Raw genomic sequence first — 27,817 nt, 5'->3', positions numbered from 1 at the left:
ATTTCTGAACTTGGCGCCACTCTCTGCCTATGCCGTATAGATTTACTATTCCACGCAAATGTCATTCATTATTTTCACTCTGCCGCGGCGGAGCCGACGACACGAACGTCACGCTCGTAACCTGTTTATTTTTAAGCCGGAGGTGTCTTCGCAAAAACAACATTTATTATTTCGCCGCGATATCAAAATATCCCGCTACAAATAGTTACCGTGTATAAAGTAACGTAATATATCCGCCACCATGTCTGTTATGGGAAAAATTATACCTAACGTTTCGAGCCGGAATTTCGGGCGTATAAGTGCTGCGTTGTCGAATAGAACGTATTTTACATATACACAGGAGTTATCGCAGCCTTTGGACAGGAAGCCCGAGACGCTGACTGCGAAGGAGGCGTTCGAAAAATGTTTGAAATCAGGTGAGTACCCTAGCTCCATACGCAGCTTCATAGTTGTAGAACTATGCAGGTATAGTGCTTGGATTGGTCGTAATAGGTTTATTGCAGGCCTATTATTGCTGATTAGCTGGTATAGGGTGGGATGCTACTAACGCTACGACGTCAAAGGTAATGGGTACATTGGGTACAAAGTTCATCAAGAAGACTACAATGAGTTTAATCTGTGTACATCTGCTTGCACCTTGAACATTATATTTCACGGTTAATCGGTTAGTGAACTTGATGAACTTCTACTTCTGTTTTTACACTCTACTCATTATAACCAACGTAAAAAAATACGAACTTTAAAAAATATGAATAAAAAACATGAATCATTTGGTTATGGTGTATTTTTATGCTCAGATTGCGTGATTTGATATCTACACGCAATAACATAGTTAATAGTCGCATATTCCATTCATAGTACCTATAGCTGTTTCTTTGATGAAGTATAAGTTTTTTTAATTAGCTTGTTTAAGTGTCCCACTGCGGGGCACAGGCCTCCCCTCGCTTCCTCCTCATATAAGTTATTATTGTTTATTATCTATGAATCATTCAGGCATACTTCTAAGATTTATTACTAATAAATATCTGTATTGCCATTCACACTAGAGTTTGTAAGATCATAAATACAGTGAGTAAATCTAATACGGGCGATAAATTAAATCAGACATAGTATTCATTAGTGTAATCATGAAGTAAAAGGTTTTTTTGAGTTGCAGTTCATTACGACCCCATAATTAATTTTTTTTAAATTTCTCAGCAGCAATGTACTGTAAACATGGTTGCGGTACCGAAATGTCAAATGTTCATTAGCAATACAACAATAGCATTTACAAACTTACCTATCTGGAGGAACATTCACAATACATGTTAGCATTACACTGCGTTTAATGTTTTGTAGATATTTTGGTAGATAAAAGTACTACTAGGCGTGTTAAAAGATATTAAATCTTATTTATTTATCATGTTTATCAACAAGAAACTGACTTCATTTTAATCAGTCACGATGACAGCACTTGACGTGATTATTTTTAATCCGAGCAATAGACAAGCACCTTTGATAGCACACCCTTTTTGAAAATTCATCTAATATCAGTATCTCATAAGTGATTATTGTGTATTCATTTCGTATTTAATTTGCCTGATTTTTTATACCACGATGGCGGAAAATAAGCATACGGCCCGCCTAATAGTTGTACAGTTATTACCAAAATTATTTCGAGAATTAACTAAACCGTCTAAACACCACAAAACTTGGTTGGTACCTACATTGTGTGAAAACGTGGCAATCTCTTTGGTGGAATTGCAAGTTTCTTATTTTATTTCAACTCAGATTTGACAATGTCAGTCGTTCGATTCAAAAGTAATCGTATGTTATAAAAATGCCTCGTTTAACAACTTTTACTTCTCCTGAATTAATGGACATGATTTTAATTTACGGTGAAACACTACAAAATGGTCATCGAGCACTAGCTGTGTACAGAGAGCGATTCCCTCATCGGGTTGTACCAAGAAACGCTCGAGTAATTGTGTTTTTTAGTTTTCTTTTTTAGTTGGTTTTCTTTAGGTAAGTATTTCAGCAACTTCAGTACATTTCAGTTGTAATTTAAATGGGTCGTTATTAAAATAAATTATTGCATTAATAAGATTTTTTGATTTAATTTGATTTTAAACTAGGTAGTAATTTCGTCTGATAAAAAACATCATACTTATTTATTATTTACCCACTCATGACAGTTAATGACATTACATACGCAATAGGATTTTTTGAAAGTAATTGTCAACGAGCGTTTAACGTGAGTGTGTTTGCATTACATTGCGGGCTGAATTATTTTGTATGGACAAAATTATTGTTGCAACTTTAAGTAAATGTTATCTAATTACCTTTACTTTGTCCTATACTAACCACCGTTAAGAGATTCGCCCGTATTAGATTTACTCACTGTATACAACATCTGAGATAAATTATTGGTAGGCATGTTTTTGTTTATCCTGTGATAATGATAATTTATTATGTTACTACAAGACTATAATTGAGACATTGACATTCACATATCTGGTATATATTGTTGTAAAAATAATAACATACTTAATAATAAGTTAATGACCTTTCCACCAAGTTTTAGAAGTCCCACACTCCCACACTCCCACATTGGTGTTATGGCTCCTCTACACGATGGGCCAACGCCAGCCACTCCAAGGGACGCATTTATGCGTTAGAGGGAGCAAGTGATATTGCTATCTCATTCTACCGCATGGCTGCGGCCCTTGGAGTCGCCGGCGTTGGTCCATCGTGTAGAGGAGCCATTACACATATGTTTGAAGCATATGTTGTATAACAGTGGTAATAAATATAATTCTTGTTACAATTTGTGATAAAGTTATAAAACAATTGTTATACAACATTTATTTTGTTGTACACATGTTATGCCTTTTTACCAGTATGGGAGCAATTCAAATATCTAACAAGTTGTAACAAATGTTACAAGATGTTAGTGAATGTTATCATGTGATATAACATTATACAGATATTTGTTCCTGAGTCATGTTTTCTATATAATAATATAATTGTTGTCTGAGTACCCACAAGACAAGCCTTCTTGAGCTTACCGTGGGACTTAGTCAATTTGTGTAAGAATGTCCCTATAATATTTATTTTATTTATTTATTTATATAATACTTTGTATCACCAATGTGGCAGCACCTTGATTGACTTAAACCTGGTAAACGCAAGTCATTCTGATACAAATGTATAATAATACAATACAGTACCACTGACGACGAAATAAATACATTTGTGGCGATACAAATACAAACACTGATAGCCTGTTGTGATCTTGGTGACATCGGCTTGCGATTTCTTTATTTTTGCTTTAAAGCGTAAACTTTAAACAATATTAATGAGCATAAATAAAGAGCAAAGTATTACTTCTCTTCTTCTTCGTATTCTCCATTACTGAAGGTCGTGCCTGTCTTGAAAGTATTACTACTGATAGCTTTTTATTTTATGCAGTAAACTAATGTGGACCTAATGTGTGGCCTATGCCGACAGGCACACTGAACCAAGAGACTTCATATAAACATTCAAAACTAAAAAACCGGGCAAGTGCGAGTCGGACTCGCGCACGAAGGGTTCCGTACCATAATGCAAAAAAAAAAACAAAAAAAAGCAAAAAAAAAACGGTCACCCATCCAAGTACTGACCACTCCCGACGTTGCTTAACTTTGGTCAAAAATCACGTTTGTTGTATGGGAGCCCCATTTAAATCTTTATTTCATTCTGTTTTTAGTATTTGTTGTTATAGCGGCAACAGAAATACATCATCTGTGAAAATTTCAACTGTCTAGCTATCACCTGGTGACAGACGGACGGACGGACGGACAGCGAAGTCTTAGTAATAGGGTCCCGTTTTACCCTTTGGGTACGGAACCCTAAAACCAACAATCATGTTCAGAATAAAGGGCTATATAAAAAAAAAAGCTAATGTGGAAGTGTGTGAATAATGAAAAGATTATTGATACAAGTTTAACCGCGGCTCTGGAGCCAACGCCAGGGTAGCCAAGTTACACACATGGCCCATTGTAAAATCCAGCTATCGCTTTACAGGAGCTAATTACCGTACACTCATACACTGTCTTGTATTAACCATACAATATTAACTAGTTGTACCTATACTTAGCTCTCAATAACTTGACACTGGCTAAATAGTCCACTGAAGGCAATAAAGGCATTTAATTAAAAAAAAATGAAATTTTGTAATTTACTGTAAACCAGATTCGGTAAAATCTATCCCACCAAAAACATTCTGTAAAAAACTAGCCAAGTCTCGATGGAGCTGCTTGTTTATCTCTAAAAAGTAATGAAATCTAGACAAAGTCGTGCCAAGTCTAAGGTTCCTTACTGCGATTTCTTTATTATTATAGTTAATGTTGTGTGACTTGGCCGTTGAAGGGTACACAAGGGTACAAAACCAGGTGCTCCATGACACCATTGCACCAATCTGCCATTGCACCAAAAAGAAGTGTTTGTTTCAGGCTCGCCCATACATAAGTATTATTGAAATACGCAGCTTTATCAAGTCACAATTGACTGGTTATTGAATCAACGTTTTCCAAGTGGCAATTTTCCATCGTCAATGGGTAGCGGTTCTGGCGACAGATTGGTGCAATGGTGTCATGGAGCACCTGGTTTTGTACCCTTGTATACCCTTCAACGGCCAAGTCACACAACATTAACTATAATAATAAATAAATCGCAGTAAGGAACCTTAGACTTGGCACGACTTTGTCTAGATTTCATTACTTTTTAGAGATAAACAAGCAGCTCCATCGAGACTTGGCTAGTTTTTTACATAATGTTTTTGGTGGGATTTCACTTCTTTTTGTAGAAACGTGGGCATATTGATTTATTTTATTAGATTTTCTTATTTAACACATTTTTTTTCTTTTTAGGAGTAGATTTTTTACTATTACAAATCTTTCTTTTCTTTTTTTCCGGTTCTGATTCTTGTACAGTAGCAACAGTTTTTCGTATTGCCCATTCATTAAATCTAATAATTAAATAATAATCAGCAATCCGTCACTAATCATCATATAATGACTTGGCAATCGCACATAATGCTTTACTCGTACCGTACTCGTAAATATGTGTAATGCTCAAACTGCAATTAGCGCTAGCGTTATGTTCAATTAGAATTATTTTTAATAGGTGACGATGATCCTTTTGTCATTATGCAGCCGTGCGATGGCCAAGTCATTATACGTATTACAAATTAAAGATATCTTATTGATACGGTTTTAACACCCCCTGGCACTGATTAAAATAACCGACTTGGTTTCACATTACATCTCAAAACTGTTTTGTAGTAAAAGCGTTGCGAGACTTGCAATTTTTTACATGTAATGTTTTTGATGGGATCTCATCTCTTTTTGTAGGCAGTCCTTCTTTTCGGGTACTCATACCCATACTATGTATACACATATCATAACTAAACATATCTTCATTCATACTCACATCGTACATCGTAGTGTACCTTTACTTTACTTTACCTACTATTTGTAGGAACTGCAACAGTAACTTTGTAATATCATATATTTATATGGGATTACAAACTTACTTATGCAGTTCTTAGATCTTTAATACGTGACTGATATTGCAATATTTTTAGGTTTTCCCTTTATGTGGCTATTAAACCCTAACTCTGTACCAAATTTCAGCTCTCTGAGTTAATGGGAAGTACTAGTTCTATTCTGATGATCATGAGTGAGTTTCATAAATGCGAAACTTTGCTTTCGCTTAACTTCGGAACTAAATGACCTACAGACTTGAAATTTTGGATTTTAAGTATGTGATTATAGCTTACTGGATGACCAAAATTTCTGCGTTCTGGTCTTATCCAGAGGTTCTCAAATAGGGGCCTGAAAATGCGGCGAAATGGTTCCAGTAAAGGATGGTACGGCAGTGTTTGCTTTGCGCTCGACTTGGCGGGGGCACTGCCGTGCCCCCCGATAATTGTAATTTATTGTGTAATAGATTAAAGCTAAGTATGCACAGCACATTAAGTTCATTAATAACTTATATAACTAAAATCTTACCTTTTCAGGCATTTACACAGTAAATTAAATATAAGTTGTAATGTTGTGGTACCTATGTTCGGTATCGTCTTGGGTCATCCCATTAGTTTTTCGTCAAGTTCTTAAATTAGTCCTATTCTGTTTTCGTCACTCATTCTACATTGAAAGCCATCGACGATTGTGACGAATGTAGAATGAGTGCCGAAAGCAGAATAAGACTAATTTAAGAACTTGACGAAAAATGAATGGGACGACCCAAGACGATACCCTATGTTCCACAATAAAAATGGAAATAGTATTTTATGCAACCGTTGTTTAAGAGAGGTCAAAAAAGGCGAGTGGCGTGAGTAACAATTTGAGGCGAAGCCGAAAATTGTTAATAAAGACGCCACGAGTATTTTTTGACTCAGTTAAACAACGTTGCATACAATACTTTTTCTACGACCAAGCACTTACTTTGAAATAAAATTGAAAATTTAACAAATCTTTTTAATTCAAGAAGTAGCAAAAATGGAGGGTACGGGCGGGAAACGAATGAATGGATGAATGAAATTTAAAAAAAATCATGTCTATGGTTCACTTATTTGTCAGAGATGACATTTAAAATAAGGTTGGCAACACTGTATTTCATTCAATATTATTTAAGTGGTCATTACACGTAGTATCGTTAAATCGCCAAAAAGATACTGCGTGTATGCCGTGTATGCACAAATGCTTTTTTGGGGAATAGACTAAAGACTTCTTGACAACTATAAGGTAGGGTTTTAAAGGTGTGTGCACGACCCTTTAAATGACAAATAAAAGTACGTAGAAAAAATATATTAAGAGCGCTCTTACAAGAAAAGTCGAAATAATGCAAAATTGATGATACTAGTCGACGAAATTCAGAACTTTGTGCTCATTATTAGAAACAATGAGTACTTGTTCCAGTAAAAGCGTCTTCTTATCTTTTTAAATATCGTTGTAAATATTAGAAAAAGGACTTATTAAATTAGTAATGAATTTATTTCTGATGGTCGTTTCCGAAAAACCCCGTGAAGCACTGAACGGCAAGCTCTTATTTGGAAATGTTGAGAAGTTTACTCTGCTAAACCTGGCTATTTTGTATTACTAATATCCTGTACTTTAGGCATATCAAACGATATTTTTCCTACATACCTTTGAGAAAGAGAAAATCAAAGTAAAACGAACTCAATTTTCTCTCCGAAACAAGTGTCAATTTCTACGAAAATCTACTTAATATCGAAGTCATTTTCATACTCAAGCAATCTGCAACGTTTGCTTATACTGTTGGTATACATTAGTGTTTATGAAATTCTACTATAATTTTTTGGCAATTTTTTGAAAACTACTCTATATTACCGATGACGCGCGCTCGCCAGCTCAGTGCCGCGGCAGAGCTTGTACAGGCAGGACGTGTGTCGGTCGGCTCCGCACATTTTCAACGGCGATGACGAGGTCTTTTATCATTGTGTGCGGCGGGCGCCGTGTAAAACGCTATACTGTGTGCGTGTAAACCGCAACGAGAGACTTTGATCCTAGCACTGTTTTTATAGTATTATAATTTATAATGGTACAGTTTAATAAACTACCGGACAGGATTAAAAATATTTGAAACGACCTGACATTCTATATGTACTTATTTGACTCAACATAGTACTCAGGGTCTGATGATGGAGCCGGAAGGTGGTCACCGGTACCAATCAACCATGCAACCAAACCACTTCGTGTTTAGGCTCGTTTTATTCGTCTTAACAAGATCTTTGACACAAAATAGTACTCAGGGACTGATGATGGAGCCGGAAGGTGGTCACCGGTACCAATCAACCATGCAACTAAACCACTTCGTGTTTGGGCTCGTTTGATTCGTCTCAACAAGATCTTTGACACAAGATCTGATGATGGAGCCGGAAGGTGGTCACCGGTACCAATCAACCATGCAACTAAACCACTTCGTGTTTGGGCTCGTTTGATTCGCCTCAACAAGATCTTTGACTTAAGATAGTACTCAGGGTCTGATGATGGAGCCGGAAGGTGGTCACCAGTACCAATCAACCATGCAACTAAAGCACTTCGTGTTTAGGCTCGTTTTATTCGTCTCAACAAGATCTTTGACACAAGATAGTACTCAGGGTCTGATGATGGAGCCGGAATGTGGTCACCGGTACTAATCAACCATGCAACTAAACCATTTCGTGTTTGGGCTCGTTTGATTCCTCTCAACAAGATCTTTGACACAAGATAGTTCTCAGGGTCTGATGATGGAACTGGAAGGTGGTCACCGGTACCAATCAACCATGCAACTAAACCACTTCGTGGTTAGGCTCGTTTTATTCGTCTCAACAAGATCTTTGACACAAGATAGTCCTCAGGGTCTGATGATGGAGCCGGAAGGTGGTCACCGGTACCAATCAACCACGCAACTAAACCACTTCGTGTTTAGGCTCATTTTATTCGTCTCAACAAGATCTTTGACACAAGATAGTACTCAGGGTCTGATGATGGAGCCGGAATGTGGTCACCGGTACTAATCAACCATGCAACTAAACCATTTCGTGTTTGGGCTCGTTTGATTCGTCTCAACAAGATCTTTGACACAAGATAGTACTCAGGGTCTGATGATGGAGCCGGAAGGTGGTCACCGGTACCAATCAACCATGCAACTAAACCACTTCGTATATGGGCTCGTTTGATTCGTCTCAACAAGATCTTTGACACAAGATAGTACTCAGGGTCTGATGATGGAGCCGGAAGGTGGTCACCGGTACCAATCAACCGTGCAACTAAACCACTTCGTGTTTAGGCTCGTTTTATTCGTCGCAACAAGATCTTTGACACAAGATAGTACTCAGGGTCTGATGATGGAGCCGGAAGGTGGCCACCGGTACCAATCAACCGTGCAACGAAACCACTTCGTGTTTAGGCTCGTTTTATTCGTCTCAACAAGATCTTTGACACAAGATAGTACTCAGGGTCTGTTGATGGAGCCGGAAGGTGGTCACCGGTACCAATCAACCATGCAACTAAACCACTTCGTGTTTGGGCTCGTTTGATTAATCTCAACAAGATCTTTGACACTGAAGATACACAAGGTTTGATTATGGAGCTGAAAGGTGGCCACGGGTACCAGTCTATCATGTAACTGAACCACTTCGTGTTTAGGCACGTTTTATTCATCTCAACAAGATCTTTGACACAAGATAGTACTCAGGATCTTCAGGATCGGGACATTTTTTAAAATTGATCGTTGGCCCTTTAAAACGATATCTGAGATTTCCAAAGGTTCCGTAACATGTTTCCGACGGCAATACAGACGGAGTTTCCTTTTTTTCTGGACATTTATGGGACATTTCTTCCAATTAACCGATTGCGTTCAAAATCAATATCTGAGGTGCCCAAAGGTTTCGAAACATGTTTCTGACGGCAATACCGAGAAATGACCTTTTTTCAGCAGGGTGGCGTAATGCAGGTAGTAAAGTAAGTAAGTACGCGGCTAAAGTGTAGAATCTAAATATTGCCGTTGAAACCATATTTTGCACCTCAGATATCGATTTTGAATGCAATCAGTCACTTTCAAAGAATGTCACTAAAATGTCCCAAAACAGGACACCTTTCAATATTGCAGTTGAAAAAATGTTTAGAAACCTCTGTTTACCTCAGATATCGATTTTAAACGCAATCGGGTAATTTCTAGAAATGTCCCAAAAAAGGACATCTCTCAATATTTCCCTCGGAAACAAGTTTCGAAACCTTTGGGCACCTCAGATATCGATTTTGAACGCTATCGGTTAATTTCAAGGAAAGTCCCGAAAATGTTCCAAAAAGGACATCCTTCATATATAGCCGTCGGAAACATGTTTCGGAACCTTTGGTAAACTCAGACACCGCTTTTGACCGCATTTGGTCAGTTTCACAAAAATGGCCTAAATAAAAAGGACATTAGGTAGGTACATACAAAGTAATCGTCAATCCGAATTGACGATTGAGGATTGACCGATCAATTCGAATTAACGATTAGTAATCGTCAATCTTCAATCAGTAGATTTAGAATTAGTTTCGTCAATTCGAATTGATCGGTCAATTCTCAATCGTCAATCGTCAATTCGAATTGATGTTTTGCCAACACTGCTATCATGTAACTTAACCACTTCATGTTTGGGCTCGTTTGATTCGTCTCAACAAGACCTTGGACACAAGTTAGTACTCAGGGTCTGTTGATGGAGCTGGACTGTGGCCACGGGTACCAGTCTACCATGTAACTGAACCACTTCGTGTTTGGGCTCGTTTGATTCGTCGCAACAAGATCTTTGACACTAGATACTACTCAGGGTCTGATGATGGAGCTCGAAGGTGGCGACGGGTACCAGTCTATCACATAACTGAACCACTTCGTGTTTGGGCTTCGTGTTTGCTTTACCACCTAGTGTCAAAGATCTTGTTGAGACTAATCAAACGAGCCTAAACATGAAGTGGTTTAGTTGCATGGTTGATTGGTACCGGTAACCAACTTCCAGCTCCATCATCAGACTCTGAGTATCACCTAGTGTCAAAGATCTTGTTGAGATGAATAAAACGAGCCTAAACACGATGTGGTTTAGTTGTATGATTGATTGGTAATGGTGACCACCTTCCAGCTCCATCATCAGACCCTGAGTACTGTCTTGTGTCAAAGATCTTGTTGAGACGAATCAAACGAGCCCAAACACGAAATTGTTTAGTTACATGAGAGACTGGTACCCGTGGCCTCCTTCCAGCTCCATCATCAGACCCTGTGTATCTTCAGTGTCAAAGATCTTGTTGAGACGAATCAAACGAGCCCAAACACGAAGTGGTTTAGTTACATGATAGACTGGTACCCGTGGCCACCTTCCAGCTCCATCATCAGACCCTGTGTATCTTCAGTTTCTTGTAACTTGTTTCTTGTAAATAAGCGAGTACCTATAATTTCTTTCGAGTAATATACGTTCATAAGTACGAGTATGGGGCTATTCATAAATTACGTCGTTTTAAATGGGAGGAGGGGGGGGTCTGGACATCGGATGATGGTAGCATGACGTAGGAGGAAACAGAGTCATCCGAAGCATGATTTTTGGATGATTTGAGGGATGGGGGGGTCAAAAATAGATGACGTAATTTATGAACAGCCCCTATGTACATTTGCACTGCATTTAGTATTTTCGTACTTACCAAATAACAGTTTTAGGACTTTATAAGTTAAGTACAGTTAGTGTTGTTATGGTTGATTTCAATATGCTTCGCGAAGGATCAAGAATGTTTAATCCATCATTGTAGTGCGAGTGTGGTAGAAGGGATCGGAATACTGAGCTCGCACGGCCTGCCGCAGCGCGTAAAATACCTAAACTCGCTCAACCCCGAAATGTAATAGCACTCTTAACAGTTACGGTAAACGTATGATTTGAAAGCAATGGGATCATAACATCTGTTCCTTATCGTAATATCAGTTAGGTATTTTTCTGTTGTATAAGATGATCTTTAGATAACCCTCACATGTTCATCAACGGTTTCGGTTCAAAGATAAGATAACCAGTCCTCTTACTCCTTTCTACCTGGCAAAAAAACTTTGTAACGTTTATCCACATAGTAAAAAAGTAGTAAGTAGATTCGTGTTTCTTTCCAGACCTGCTAGCATGAGTTGAGTTCTCGCGCGCGACATACATCTAGCGCAGTGGTTCCTAACCTTTTCAGTCCGGTCACCCCTATGACTAACTAGGGAACCTGATTTTACCCCTCCTCCCAATGGTAATAAAACATAAAACGTGTACGTTTGTTGTATTGTTATATTAGGTTAGCTTATTACCCCCGTAAAATACCAGTTTACCCCCACGGGCGCGAGTACGCAACTCATGGCATGAGCATGAGACACAATTAAGACGATATTAGTTACCAAATTTCATAGTTCTACGTCAACGGGAAGTACCATGTAAGTTTTTATTCTCTTGAGAGTGTCGAAATATACGTTTTTTTTAACGTTACCTAACTTAGAAGTTTGATTTTGACAGACGGACAACAAAGTGATCCTATAAGTGTTCCAATTTTGAGGTACGGAACCCTAAAAATGTACTTAACAAAAACAGACACGACTTGACATTTAGTAGCCATTCGTATTGATTTAATAAATGGCCAGAGCGCCTACCGCGAACCACGTTTGACGTGTTGCCTTCTTGTCACACTTACGTACGAATTTACAAGTGCGACGGAGAGGCAACACGTCGAACGTGTTTCGCGGTAGGCCCTCAGAGATATAATCCAGCCATCAGGTTCCGATATAGAACGCTGTCGTTACCTCTCACCTTGAGTCTGTTTGAGCGCGTTGGCTGCATCTTGCATGTTTAATGCAAATCGTCTATAACTGCTCTTTAAAGGCCTATGCACACCGGCTGCGTGTGCGTGACGTGCACGTGCGCGTGCGGTGTTATAGTATACAGATCCTTATGAGAGACGGCACACCGCTTGCATGACGTGTGCGTATGCGGCTCCAACATTTTAGCGCACGCGCACGTGCACGTCACGCACACGCAAGCCGGTGTGCACAGGCATTAAAGCGCTTACGACTCGGCCACGATATTGCACGACTGACGACGGCGGCGGCGGCAACCATAGGTAGGAGCGAGACACAGCGATCGGACCTTTCGCTCCCACTTTAATAAATGGCCAGAGATCTAATCCAGCCAACAGGTTCCGATATACAACGCTGTCGTTACCTCACCTTCAGTGTTGCCAACTCGGATTTTGAAAAAATGCTAGACTAATGTCTAGATTATGCCAAAATTATGCCAAAGATTTTTGAAACAAATATGCTAAAAAAATGACACTTATAACTCATACTTTTTTCAAATTTATAGCGGAGTCAGTTATGAAGTTGACCCAAAAATTTTTTATTAAGCTATGAGCTTCATCACACTTCATCTTTGAGTAATTCTAAGCATTTCAAGCCTGGGAAGCAATAAGGGGAGGGGGGGTACAAAGATGGCCGCCACCCGTCATCATTCAAAAAAATCTGTTCTGGTCCTGGTGGCTACTAGGGCAAGTTTGGTATCATTTTCGTATAAACCGGAGACGTAGAATTCATTGCTGGTATTTGTTTTTTTCAGCTTCATAGTAATTTTACAAGAAAAACGTAAAAAGATGAAAATTTAGGATGGAGGTTTTTGCTTTGAGAGCTAATAACTTTTGTATAGTGGCCAAAACAATCATATAAAAAATACTATAATAAAGCGTAATTCATGCAGATTCTAAACATGTACACCTTGAGTAATATCCTACTGCAAAAAGATGGTGAAAAAATTATTAAATGACCGCAGCGCGGGTAGTTGGACTTTCGTTTATCTTGCGGACCGTCGTTTATCTTACAAAATGATCGAGTACGAGTATCTACGTAGGTATGCTTACTTTGCTAGATTTTATGATGACGAATAAAATACTTTCATGCAGACATAATTCATCATACAGACATAATTTTATGCACTTTAATTTTAATGCACTTGCAACGATTTGAGTGGGGCCTAGTGTTATTTGACCGGTGTTTTCTGTAAGGTGGAGGTAAGTACGTACTTCCCCAGTTGGGCTCTGCTCGGATAGATCTGGAATGACATCCGCTGTGCTGTGCCCTACCACACAAAGCGAGATGACATTCACAGTGCTCATACCTAAACAGGGTCCAAAATTGGGTCCGAGAAATAACTATTATAAATGAAATTATTCTAATAAAATAGCGCTCTTATTTTTGCTGATAATATTAAAACACTATTTATGAGAGAAATTGTACTACTTAGGAAGAGGCAAAATATGTATTTTCACGATAATTTTCATGCTATAACTCACTTTAAGTAATTTTATAGGTACTTACTTGTTGTTTTTAATAAATAACTTCAACCTGCACCTGGTTTGATTTTGTTTGATATTTTACATTTAATATTTGCTTCAGGTTGGTGTGGCGAAAAATTCTGTGTTTCACTCGGCGGCAAATTTTGTTTAACCCTCGTTCTTTGAAACCCTTACAACGCTCAAGATTCCATTTTTCGAACCACTCACTACGCTCGTGGTTCAATTTTGAAATCTTTCGCTTGATCGGGTATCAATATTAGCACGAGCGGTTAAACAACAACTTTGCCCCCTTGTAAAACAAATAACTATTATGCGGAGAGCTTACATTTAGAAAATAATATAGGTTATGCAAGTATGACTTGGTGACAAACCAACGAAGCCCCGCCTCGCGGGGCTTCTATTTTCTGCTCTGAGGGATAAAAGGTAACTAACGAACCTAACCTAACCCAACCTGAAATTGCGGTTGTACATGATCTTATTTGTTAAGCGAGCCGCCCTCCTCTTTAGACATGGGGATACCTGTGTGTATTTTTTTAACCTATACCAGAATTATGTCTGTGTACTGGAAACTGCGGACATTAAATATACAGAAAGCATTTTATTCGTCATCATAAAATCTAGCAAAGTAAGCATAGTTACCTACGTAGATACTCGTACTCGACCATTTTGTAAGATAAACGCCGCCTAGCGAGAGTCCAACTGCCCGCGCTGCGGTCATTTAATAATTTTTTCACCATCTTTTTGCAATAGGATATTACTAAACATGTGTATGTTTAGAAGCTGCATGAATTGCGCTTTATTATAGTATTTTTTGTATGATACTTTTGGCCACTATACAAAAGTTATTAGCTCTCAAAGCAAAAACCTCCATCCCAAATTTTTATCTTTTTACGTTTTTCTTGCAAAATTACTATGAAACTGAAAAAAACAAATATCAGCAATGAATTCCACGTCTTCGGTTTATACGAAAATGATACCAAACTTGCCCTAGTAGCCACCAAGACCAGAAAAGATTTTTTTGAATGATGACGGGTGGCGGCCATCTTTGTACTCCGCCCTCCTCGACTAGACGCACGCTTCTTATCGCCTCCGAGGCTAGAAATGCTTAGAATTACTCAGAGATCATATGTGATGAAGCTCATAGCTTAATAAAAAAATTTTGGGTCATATATGGCAGCGATCCGTAACTGACTCCAGTATTACCGCCTTTTTCTACTGACAAGATCTGCTTGACCAACTTTATATAGTCCTATGACGTCCATCCGTCCACAAAACTCAAAATTCATATGAAAATATGAACCACATAAGGCGATGGCGCATATTGTTGCTGCTAAGTTGGTGCAAACTTGGCTTAGACTAAATTATGCTAAAAAATATGCCAGATGCTAAATGGAAAATTTTGGTGCCAAAGCGAGTGAAAATATGCCAGATCTGGCATCATTTATGCCAAGTTGGCAACACTGCTCACCTTGAGCCTGTTTGAGCGTGTTGGCTGCATCTTGCATGTTTAATGCAAATCGTCTATAACTGCTCTTTAAAGCGCTCTTACGGCGCGGCCACGACATTGCGCGACTGACACAGCGCCCTTTCGGACCTTTCGTTCCCACCCACACAAAGATACAGACTATAGCGTTTATTGTAATTTCTGTATTTACGAAATAAATATTTTTTTTATTACAAGCTGTCATGGCGTTTCATCGGTCTCGAGCTGTTTTCAACTTTCCGCTAGTTTTAATATAACTTTATATAAATAGGTATGTTCCCGCAAAATTATCAAATGACAGTAGTTATACTAACAACAGCACAATAACTTGTACAAACATATACCTTATATCGTTGCATTAAGGTATACAAATGGTCAGCTAAATGATGGTACAATAAACCCAACCTTATCTTGGCATTCTGCCTACAAAACTGTAAATCGTAAACACTTACCGCATGCTTTACACCCTTGGGAGAAAAATGGCATATAACGCTATACGTCTCAATCGTATAAGACTTTTCAGCATTTAGAGTAGTTGCTATAGCGATATGTATTTAAATTAAATATAGTTGAATATTGAACAGTTTGTTTGTATTAGATTAGATCGCAATAAAACGAGTTTTTATGAAAAACATTGACAATGCATAAATCTGGCTATTTATTTATACATATAAATATCTGGGAAAAAAAAACTAAAATGCGCGTGTTCCTAGAGATAAGATAAGACCTAGCTAAATTGATTTTTCGCCCCCAAAAACCCCCATAATTATAGCAAATTTCATCGAAATCTTTAGAGCCGTTTCCGAGTTCCTCGAATATACATATATAAATATATATCTATAAAAGGATTGCTCGTTTCAAGGTACATATAAGATATTAATATGGATTAACATACATTCAACGTTGTTACACCGGTAGGTTAGTATGCAAAATAAAAGGTATTATCGCTTACTTTAGTTAGTTAAGTTTAGTTAAATAGTTTACCATGTAGTTATAGTTAGTTACCTATGTAAGGAAGAGCGGTGTCTCCCAACACAAGCATTTATTTTGCTTACAGGGAGGCTCCATCCCTTTGATCATTTGTACATGTTTTTATCGAATAAAGAATTTTGAATTTTAAGAATTTTGAATTTAAAAAAAAAAAAAGAGGGCGTGTAAATGCGTCTTGTTATTTTGTTTTTAATAGATGACATAACGATATAGAATTATATAATAAATCAGCGCACTGCGCAATATTTTCTTACGTTTTTTAGCGTTCCGTACCTCAAAAGCAAAAAAACCGGGCAAGTGCGAGTCGGACTCGCGCACGAAGGGTTCCGTACCATAATGCAAAAAAAAACAAAAAAAAAGCAAAAAAAAACGGTCACCCATCCAAGTACTGACCCCGCCCGACGTTGCTTAACTTTGGTCAAAAATCACGTTTGTTGTATGGGAGCCCCATTTAAATCTTTATTTTATTCTGTTTTTACTATTTGTTGTTATAGCGGCAACAGAAATACATCATCTGTGAAAATTTCAACTGTCTAGCTATCACGGTTCGTGAGATACAGCCTGGTGACAGACGGACGGACGGACAGCGAAGTCTTAGTAATAGGGTCCCGTTTTACCCTTTGGGTACGGAACCCTAAAAACGGAACCCTTATACGTGCATCTGTCCGTCTGTCACAGCCTAATTTCTCGGAAACTACTGGACCAATTAAGTTGAAATTTGGTACACTTTATGTAAATTAGTGACCCAAAGACGCACATGTAACGTAAACTAATGAATTTTAAACATTTTACGCGAGTCCGACTCGCACTTGGCCGGTTTTTTTGTTACCAAGATGCTCCACAGCTTCTCATTGAGTCGTTACAATTACAACTTCAAAAATACCTTGCATACGAACTAAGGAAGTATTATTATACCTACGCTCATAAATTTACGCCATAAAATATGAGTGTGGCAGATTTATTTTAACGCTTCGTTATGTAAGATATTATCGTGGGTCACTGCACCTTTTATTATTATATATTTACAGTATGTACAGTCAGCAGCAGAAGTTGCATAGCGGGCGAGGTGTTCAAAATTACCTTGACACGCTCTTATTCTCTTAACAATAAAGTATATAGCGTCAAGATCATTTTGAACACCTGGCTCGAACAGCAACTTCTGCTGCTGACTGTACATCAGTGGCGGCGCGTCCATAAAAGCCGATTCCCACCGGCTTGCCTGTTTTTGGACGTTTGAGCAGAGTTGTAAAGGAAATATGTAAGCAAAATTAGCCCCGGCTTGCCTATGGATATGTTTGACGCGCCGCCACTGCTGTACATACATATGTTGCTATGCTACTTTACCGCCCTAGGGCGGGATTAAGGACAATACGTGCCTATGTCAAGAATTCAAAAGGCGATATGCACTGTAAAACTTTGTTCAATATTACACGTGTGAAAAGGTAATTCGCAACTCGAGGAGCCGCATGCTGCGGTGCGGGTCTTTTGATGTACGTTAGTGTTCTTTATTAGACCACTGATTTCTCAGCTCCGGGTGGCTCATCTTCTAAAAATAAAATGATATAATTGTAAAATAGTTTGTTATCTAGATATAAGTACCTAGGGGTCATCCATTAATTACGTCACACCAATTTCTAGGTTTTTTGACCCCTCCCCCCCTAGTGTGACGTCACATTTTTTCTACGAAATCGCCAAATCGAATTAAGTAAATACCTAAGTATTATTAATATTTTATCAAAATATTTTTGACGATATAAATATTAGTAATTTTATAACCCAGAACTGCTTAGGAAAGAAAATTAAACGATTAAAAACTATTTTCCTTTTAAAAACTTGTTATTTAAATGTACAGCGAACTAAATAATTTAAATAAATTTTCGGTTACTGATGAAGTTAAAGTGACGTCACAAAGTTTGTGTCTCCCCCTCCCCCATGTCACAATATGTCACATTTTCTTGACCCCCTCCCTCCCCCTAAACATGTGACGTAATTAATGGATGACCCCCTATTGGGTATTTCATTTGTGTATGGGGTGAAATGCAAGCAACGACAACGGACGGCGTGGGAAAAATATGTAGAATCCGACCAAAAAAAGTCTGCAGCGGATTTGATAGCCCACGCAGTGCAAGTGTTATTTATATAAGGCCTAAGCCTAAGGCCTAGCCGGCGCTCAGGTGCCAAATAAAATAATTAAGACCCTTTTTTGCAGGTAAGTAGCACGTGCGGTTTTACTTAACAATAGACAATAGGATGAGCCGTTGAGCTCTATTTGAAAGCTACACAATATACTTTATGTCAAAGTAATATAGGTTAAATTTGAACGGCGGCGATCTTTCTGTATTCAAATTTCAAATGACACTTGCACAGCGTGGCCTATCAAAATCGCTGCAGACTTTTTACGGTCTGACTATATACCTGGCTGCTTTTATATTTTACAAGAAATTTACTTACAGAACACTAATTATAAAAAACTAAATCAAATCTTCATTGGTTCCAGGTCAAACGGTATTCGCTCAAGGCGCAGCGGCCACCCCTGCGCCACTCCTGGACGCCATGACAGCGGTGGGCAAGGCCGGCTCGCTCAAGGACATCAGGGTTGTACACATGCACACAGAGAAAGATGCCGCCTATGTGGCGCCTGACTGTGAAGGTATCTTCAGGTGAGGATTGTTTCAAATTAGGCTTTAGTGCTAAGAGTTAAGGTGCAATGACAACGATGGGAAAGGCCGGCTCTATCAAGGACATCAGGGTTGTACACATGCACACAGAGAAAGATGCCGCCTACGTGGCGCCTGACTGTGAAGGCATCTTCAGGTGAGGATTGTTTTAAATTAGGCTTTAGTGCTACGAGTTAAGGTGCAATGACAACGATGGGCAAGGCCGGCTCTCTCGAGGACATCAGGGTTATTGTACACATGCACATAGAGAAAGATGCCGCCTATGTGGCGCCCGACTGTGAAGGCATCTTCAGGTGAGGATTGTTTTAAATTAGGCTTTAGTGCTACGAGTTAAGGTGCAATGACAACGATGGGCAAGGCCGGCTCTCTCGAGGACATCAGGGTTATTGTACACATGCACACAGAGAAAGATGCCGCCTATGTGGCGCCCGACTGTGAAGGCATCTTCAGGTGAGGATTGTTTGAAATTAGGCTTTAGTGCTACGAGTTAAGGTGCAATGACAACGATGGGCAAGGCCGGCTCTCTCGAGGACATCAGGGTTATTGTACACATGCACATAGAGAAAGATGCCGCCTATGTGGCGCCCGACTGTGAAGGCATCTTCAGGTGAGGATTGTTTGAAATTAGGCTTTAGTGCTAAGAGTTAAGGTGCAATGACAACGATGGGCAAGGCCGGCTCTCTCAAGGACTCACTCTTCATGAGGCTAAATGAAACCATTAAGTCATACTCATATCTGTTCACTTTTATTTATTTAGCTGAGTAATAGAACATCACAATTTTTTTTTTTTTTATTATGAATGGGCTTACTCATGGCCACAGACTAGCCGAGGCGTAGACGTGGCCTACGATGGAGCGAGCTCGCCCAGAAGGTGCCTGTTCACTCTTGATTTGAAGGTTGCCGGGTTATAAGAACACGGAAATATAGACGCCGGCAAGGAATTCCATTCCTTGGCAGTGCGCATAAGGAAAGTAGAAGCAAAGCGCTTCGTGCGAATTGGTGGAATATCTACCAAGTAAGGATGGAAACCGGCCGTGCGTCTAAAAGTCCGATGGTAGAATGGGGACGGTGGAATAAGCTCGTGTAGCTCTTGGGCACACTCCCCGAACAAGTCACACAATGTGACTGTGTACACATTGTAATATTACTATTAGCATTAGCATAGAAACGTAGGTACATTTACAGTAACTTGTTGAATTCAGATATTTCCAAGCCATAAAACGACAAGTTTATCTGATGATATGAGATAATTTTATCTCAACGTTTTTATTTTATGGCTCAACGGTTTCGTATGACATTTTCGAAAAGATTTGATATTCAAATTTGACCACTACTGCTATCAAATTAAGATTTCTTTTAACTTGTAAACTACTTGCAGTCGAGTAAAGATATGCCTGATATCAGACAGATAGTCGCCGTCAGATGGACATGTCGTGACTATGACGTATAATGTGACTCCTAACTGTACATCGGTGGACCTTATTACAAAAGGCATAAGGTCCATTATCTACAGTTAAGTGTGGGCAAAGCACGATGATACGGGGAAGTACAACGAAAGCGCGATGCTAGCGCCAGAGTTTCGCCTATTACGACTCATCCCCAGACAGCAGCGCGCCGCTCTCATCTCTCTCTTCCAATCTAACAACCGAACATAACGCGCGTGTCTTAGGGCCAACCCTTAAGGCTCCTCTTCACGTTGGGCCAACGCCAACGCCAACGAGGGACGCAGCCATGCGGTAGAATGAGATAGCAATATCACTTGCTCCCTCTAACGCATAAATGCGTCCCTCGTTGGCGTTGGCCCAACGTGAAGAGCAGCCATTAGGGACCCTTAGGGTCGGTTGCACCAAATTGTTCGTATCGTTAAAGAGTTCGCTAAATTTTTATGTATGGAAAGTTTCATAGGAAAGCGCCGGAGCGTGCCAGCTGACGTTGATCAAGTCTGTCAAATGTGGTTGGTGCAACTGGCCCTTAGACTTATAAACGAACAGATTACGAACGAACGATATTGTACAACTACATTTCACCATTAAAAGAATGGTATATTTTTTATTCAATTGTTTCATTTAAATAGCGCAAAGGGTACAATCAAATACCTAAATTAATACAAATACATTGTTTTGCAGGTCATGTTCCCTGTTCATGGCGGCCAACGTCCGCAAGGCAGTGGCCGAGGGTCGCTCCGACGCCATTCCCATCTTCCTCCAGGACATCCCCAAACTGTTCCACAGGAAAATCATCCAGCCCGACATTGCTGTCATCCAGGTAATGAGACCGTTGGCCCTTATATCTTTGCAGCAAGGTTCACAATCAAACAGCCTCAATGGTTGGCTGCCAACGTCCGCAAGACAGTGACCGAGGTTTGCTCCGACGACATTCCCATCTTCCTCCAGGACATCCCCAAACTGTTCCACAGGAAGATCATCCAGCCCGACATTGCTGTCATCCAGGTAATGAGACCGTTGGACCTTATCTCTTTGCAACAAGGTTCACAATCAAACAGCGTCAATGGCTGGCGGCTAACGTCCGCAAGGCAGTGGCCGAGGTTTGCTCCGACGACATTCCCATCTTCCTCCAGGACATCCCCAAACTGTTCCACAGGAAGATCATCCAGCCCGACATTGCTGTCATCCAGGTAATGAGACCGTTGGACCTTATCTCTTTGCAACAAGGTTCACAATCAAACAGCGTCAATGGCTGGCGGCTAACGTCCGCAAGGCAGTGGCCGAGGGTCGCTCCGACGCCATCCCCATCTTCCTCCAGGACATCCCCAAACTGTTTCACGAGAAGACCATCCAGCCCGACATTGCTGTCAATGCTGTCCTGTCCTGTCCAATTTCTTTGTCCATTTGTGTCTCATTAAGCAAAATGTGAGACGCAATACACATTGGACAAAGTAATTGGATAGGTGGAATGTGGTATTGGATATTTGCAAGTCGAATAACGACTATACTTGGTCAAGCAAATCTTGTCAGTACAAAGAGGCGCGAAATTCAAATTTTCTATTTGACGATAACCCATCGCACCTAGATTTTTTTAAATTTGCAGTCTACGTTTTTTTTCTTTACCTTTTATGATCTTAATTGCATTTTTCTGCAGTATTATTTTGTTATATAATCAATTCCTGTTCGCAGGTATCTCCCCCCGACAGCCACGGCTACTGCAGTTTGGGCACGTCCGTAGACTGCGTACGCGCCGCTCTAGTCAACTCTAAAATCATTATCGGTGAGTCATCTATTTCAGTATATTTACCGTTGCTACACAAACTACAATTCGCATGCAATTAAGAAATATCTAGATATAAGGATCTAAAGAGAAGAATAACAATTAAACTGCCTAAAATGAAATGAAATGAAATATTTTTATTTCGAACATGAAGTCCATAAACATCGATATCAACATTTTTTTTCTCGATTTGGTACTTGGCCCCATAATCGGTAAAAGTTGTTAAGGGTGCTTTATATCCTTTTATTACATAAATTCGCCTACAGATAATGATGATTTCCTAGTCGATCACGGCCATAGTATGCGTATATTTATTGAGATTTTATTGTAAACCTTGATAAGGGTGGTATTCCATCTGTCCAATATCTCACTCTCTCATTAAGCAAAATGTGAGACAAAATACACATTGGACAGGTGGAATACCACCCATGGGTCAAAAGTTGAAAAAACTCACCCAATTATTTTTTCCAGCTCAAGTGAACGTGAACATGCCTCGCACATTCGGCGACGCCATCATCCACGTGTCGCACATCGACTACGCCGTTGAGGACAACACTCCGTTACCGGAGCATGGCGGCAAAGGCGGGAGTCCTGAGGAGACGAAGATTGGACAACTGATCGGAGACAACTTGGTTGAAGATGGTGCTACGCTTCAGATGGGTAAGTCAATGAGACCTTACGGTTCCAAGTAAAGTGTCGTTCTATGGAACTTGCTAACTATGTACACAAAAGTCACTAGTAAATTCATCAAAATCATCAATCAGATTCATTTTCAATATGGCGGTTTGTTTACATAGTTACCAAGTTCCATAGAATGACACTTTTGACGAAGAATGAGACGAAGATTGGACAACTGATCGGAGACAACTTGGTTGAAGATGGTGCTACGTGCTACGCTTCAGATGGGTAAGTCAATGAGACCTTACGGTTTCGAGTAGAGTTGACTCAGCGGGAATGCACTTATTTTTTGGCCACCCTGTATACGTCATCATCGTCTTCATTTGTTACAGGTATCGGGAGCATCCCCGACGCCGTGCTATCCGCCCTGAAGAACCACAAGGACCTCGGAATCCACTCCGAGATGTTCAGTGTTGGAGTCATTGACCTGTTCCGTCGCGGCTGCATTACTAACAACAAGTGAGCTTTTTTTTTAATTATTGGGGATAGGACGGCGAAATTATGTACAGTTCAACCTATACCTCGTTATTTTAGCATTAGAAAAAAGGTAAACTATCTTGATGTGTCTTTTAATTGAAAAACACATTTTAAAAATAAGTTACGGCAAATTTGTAACAATTATGAATCTAATACGATCATTTATATTCTTCTGCTTTCATAAGTAATAGTTTTTGGTTTTTAAAAAGCGTTTTTCAATTAAAAGACATGTCAAGATCGCTTACCTTCTTGCAAGTTCTTTCTAATGCTAAAAAAACGAACTATAGTCTTAAAACTGCCCCACCACACGTATCAGCCAGACTTTGGTATAAGGAGACCTCACGTGTATTTTTCTATTGTGAACGAAACTAAGAAAAAATACCTACCTTTAGGTACTTTTTCTCGGTTTCGTTAAGCATAAATCTTCACTCCGCACTTCAAAATAGCGTGTCTATTTTACGAAATTTTAGCGCGCGAGGCCTTGATCAGATGGAAAAAATTAAAAAAATATACGTGAGGTTATGTGGGGGAGGGAAGTAGCCAAAAACCTCACGACTCCTCACCGGATATCACCGAGGGGAAGGGGTCAAAACGTAGCCGAAAACACCTCGCGTGCACAACCCCAGAGAGAGAGAGAGAGTTTTTTTTTAATTGGCCCCATATTCATAGAAGACATATACATGGAAAAACTTTATTTAACATCATTACATTAATGGTACATTTGAACATAAATCTAATAATGTGTATTTAGTCTAAGCATTTACACATAAAATCTTACAAACTTTTAAAACAAATTAGATTTATGTTTACAATATAAACAGCGTCATGTTAAAAAGGGACTCGACTCAGCATGATGTTCCAGTAAAATTAACTGCAACGCTGGTTTTCATTCAATATTCATATTACAGGAAGAAGACTCACCGCGGTCGTATCGTCGGCAGTTTCATGGTCGGCACCCGGGAGCTCTATGACTTTGTTGACAACAATCCCGCCATTGGTACGTATCTACGTATTTACCGATGGGGTGGTCTTACATTCAGTGCCATTAGTCAGCTAGAGGCACATTTGAACCTTTTTTTTAAATTAAATATCATTTATTATCTGGCAATTAAGGCCCATAGATACATACTAAGTTAGTATTACTAATATGTTAGTATTACTAACGGCGTATATGTTAGTATTACTAACATATACTAGCGATGGGCGAGTCGAGTTATCTGATTCGAATAATCCGAATCAACCTACAGATGAGTTGATTCGAATCAAGACTATTGGCAATCCGAATCAACTCGGCCACTAAACTGACTGGTAACTTGGTATCCGATCCGCTGACTCGGCGAATGAATCGCCAATTCACCAACTCTCCGAGCCGAGTCAACGCTACGCTAAGGCCATTCAAAAATAAACCTTAATTCCATAGCCCGAAGGTTCTTTTTACAACAACTGCCGCTTGATTTGCCATCCCGAGTCGAGTTCACTGGTAGTATGGCCATTGAAAAATAAACCTTAATTCGGTGTCCTGAAGGTTCTGTTTACAACAACTGCCGCTTGACTCGTTTGCGGCTCCGCGGCCCGTGACCTTGTCGCGAACCACGCAAACCGTCGAGTCGAGTCAGTTCGAATTTCAACTCGGATCAGTGGCCGAATCGATTCGAATGATTCGAATCGAAAAAAAGTGGACTCGTCACATCGCTAACATATACGCCATGATTTCATAGAATTTTAACGTTTAAAATAACACTTCCACAGGCTGAGAAATCAAAATCGCTGCACAACGTCCTTGGCTGTTTTTTTGCAGCAATGGCCGCATGCAATCCCTGGGTTATTTAATAACATGAGCAATTGTATTTGTTATTTCAATGAAAAATTCCAAACTATGCGCCACGCCTTATCGTGTGCGGCGTTTCATCGTGAACCTTGTCAGAATATAATATATGAAGGATGATATTGGGCTGTAGCTGTAGCCACGCGCGTCAGTTATCGTCTTTTGCGTTCAAAGGATTAAATGTATAGCCGTCGGTCAAAAGAACGTGCCTTTAAACCGAAACGGGTGTGTATTTTAACCATTTGTCAGGCGTGGCTCACTCTGCGATTTCGTCGCTTTGCTACAGATAGCTAAAAGTACATCCGTTCCACATCAATTTTGGTGGCTAGCCATAAGCCGCGCGTGGCACTGTCGCCACCTAGCGGCCATACCTGTCCTGATCGTAATAGACGCGTTTATTAGAGAGTGAGTCTTCTGCACCTAGTACTATTATTTATTCTGATTCATTTGTGTTGGTTACAGAAATGCTGGAAATCGACTACGTGAACAATACGCACATCGTGTCCCTGCAGCCCACCATGACCGCCATCAACTCCTGCATCGAAGTGGACCTCACCGGCCAAGTGGCGGCGGATTCCATCGGTTAGCCCTTTCGCATGCTCCATTGTTCATTTGATATTTACCACTAGCTTATCGGTGAAGGAAAAGAACGTGAGGAAACCTGCATACATCTGCGAAAAAATTCAAAGGTGTATGTGAAGTCGCCAATCCGCATTGGGCGACCGTGGGGACTATAGCCCAAGCCCTCTCACGCGTGAAAGGAGGCCTGTGCCCAGCAGTGGGACGTATATAGGCTGAAATTATTATTATGTGCAATACCAACTGTTCTGAAGTCTCTTCTCAAATTCTAAGACTCTTCAAATTTGCTCTCGTTTTTAGTGATGGAACGGTTGGTTAGACAATAGTAACTCATTTCATAATACTCTTAACGGGGCAAATTTGGCAGTAATAATGCATATCAATTGTTTATCTGCTCAAAAACCGATTGACGACTGGTCTGGCCTAGTGGGTAGTGACCCTGCCTGTGAAGCCGATGGTCCTGGGTTCGAATCCCGGTAAGAGCATTCATTTATATGATGAACACAGATATTTGTTCCTGAGTGTTTTCTATGTATTTAAGTATTTATAAATATGTATATATTATATATATCGTTGTCTAAGTACCCACAACACAACACAGGCCTTATTGAGCTTACTGTGGGACTTAGTACATTTTTGTATTTTTTATTTATTTTAAAAACGTATTCCAGGCACTCGCATGTACTCCGGCTTCGGCGGTCAGGTAGACTTCATCCGCGGCGCCGCCGAGGCCGTGGACGGGCGCGGCAAGCCCATCATCGCCATCGTCTCCAACACCAAGCGCGGCGAGAGCAAGATCGTGCCAACTCTTAAAGTCGGTGAGTGTAAACTGAAATAAATAAATAACAACTTTCTGAAAATAATTTAATTTGTTCTAATACTAGTGCCGGTGAGTGTGTTCAATATCCTGGTCACGGCACCAAGTGTAATAACCCCCCTCAAAATTTATTTCAGTCCAATGTATGAATTAACTCCAAATTACTCTTTGATTCTAAGTCTTACAAATACGAGTCCGACTGAAACCGGATTTTTTTACCGAAACTGAAGGTTCGGTTTTGCTCTATAGTTTGCATCTTTAGGAATTTAAATAAAAGTAAACAAAATCTACCCTCGAATCGCCACTTAAACCAGTGACAGGGAAACTAAAGCTGAACCTACGGCCGAAACATGATTTTAATACAGATATGTACCTGCCGAAACAAATACTGACACCGAAAGTTCGGTCAAACACTAATTTATTTTGACGATCATACAGTCCAGTGTACCTAACCTCCACGTTTTCTACCATTACATAAGCTTATTTCACGTATGTTTTATTCATAGGAGCCGGTGTAGTGACCACACGCGCCCACGTCCACTACGTAGTCACCGAGCAAGGCATCGCGAACCTGTTCGGCAAAACTCTGCGCCAGCGTGCCTATGAACTCATCAAGATCGCCCATCCCGACCACCGTGAGGCACTCGAGAAGGCCGCTTTCGAAAGACTGAAGTGCATGCCTGCGCCTTAAATTAAAAAAAAGAAAAAAAAAAGTAACCCCAAACACAGAAGTATTCATAACCTCCCTTGTGGGTTGCCAGCATAAAAAAATAACTACGTTATGGTAGTTTACCTAGTTGCATGATAGTTATACGCACTGCCTTTATACAATTTACAATTGTAATTTACATTGGCTGTTTCCAGTGATTCCATTATGCATTTGGATTGGTTTTAGGACGCTAGAGGTCTGTAGTCTCCAATATAGCCTAATATTACAGATTGCCTTATATTGTCAATAGATAAAATGTATTATTTTATAAATAGGTGATACCTCGTCATTCGTAGGTAGTGTAAGCGTACTGTTTTTTTAAGATCACTAAATCAACACTTATTTTTCATTATTTTCCATTTTGTTCAGATTTATTTATAGTATTTTTTGTAAGTTATTGCTTCGTGTAACGCTGCGAATTTATATCGTTAACAATCAATATTTTCGATTAATTATGTTGTATTTTTTTATGTATTAAACGTACTTCTAGTTGAATAAAA

General features: G+C 39.7%; 1 protein-coding gene across 1 annotated transcript; it reads left to right on the top strand.

Moving 5' to 3' along the window:
* Window positions 1-92: 92 nt before the first annotated feature.
* On the top strand, window positions 93-27,817 carry LOC134675270 (4-hydroxybutyrate coenzyme A transferase). The gene is made up of 10 exons (XM_063533490.1): window positions 93-416; window positions 18,827-18,989; window positions 21,134-21,272; window positions 22,142-22,232; window positions 22,704-22,892; window positions 23,243-23,369; window positions 24,296-24,384; window positions 25,675-25,794; window positions 26,463-26,609; window positions 27,115-27,817. Exons 1-10 carry the CDS (start codon window positions 242-244, stop codon window positions 27,297-27,299), a joined length of 1,425 nt encoding a protein of 474 aa, XP_063389560.1. The 5' UTR covers window positions 93-241; the 3' UTR covers window positions 27,300-27,817.

This window comes from Cydia fagiglandana, chromosome 21 (assembly GCF_963556715.1).
Source record: "Cydia fagiglandana chromosome 21, ilCydFagi1.1, whole genome shotgun sequence".
In the NCBI taxonomy this organism is placed as follows: domain Eukaryota; kingdom Metazoa; phylum Arthropoda; class Insecta; order Lepidoptera; family Tortricidae; genus Cydia; species Cydia fagiglandana.
This window is presented reverse-complemented; position numbering and strand designations above follow the sequence as displayed.

Excerpts from the sequence above, each read along its gene's own strand:
- LOC134675270 (XM_063533490.1), top strand. The coding sequence starts at position 242 with ATGTCTGTTATGGGAAAAATTATACCTAACGTTTCGAGCCGGAATTTC. Across the intron at positions 22,233-22,703 it reads CAACTCTAAAATCATTATCG|CTCAAGTGAACGTGAACATG; the intron begins GTGAGTCATCTA and ends TATTTTTTCCAG. Across the intron at positions 25,795-26,462 it reads AGTGGCGGCGGATTCCATCG|GCACTCGCATGTACTCCGGC; the intron begins GTTAGCCCTTTC and ends AACGTATTCCAG.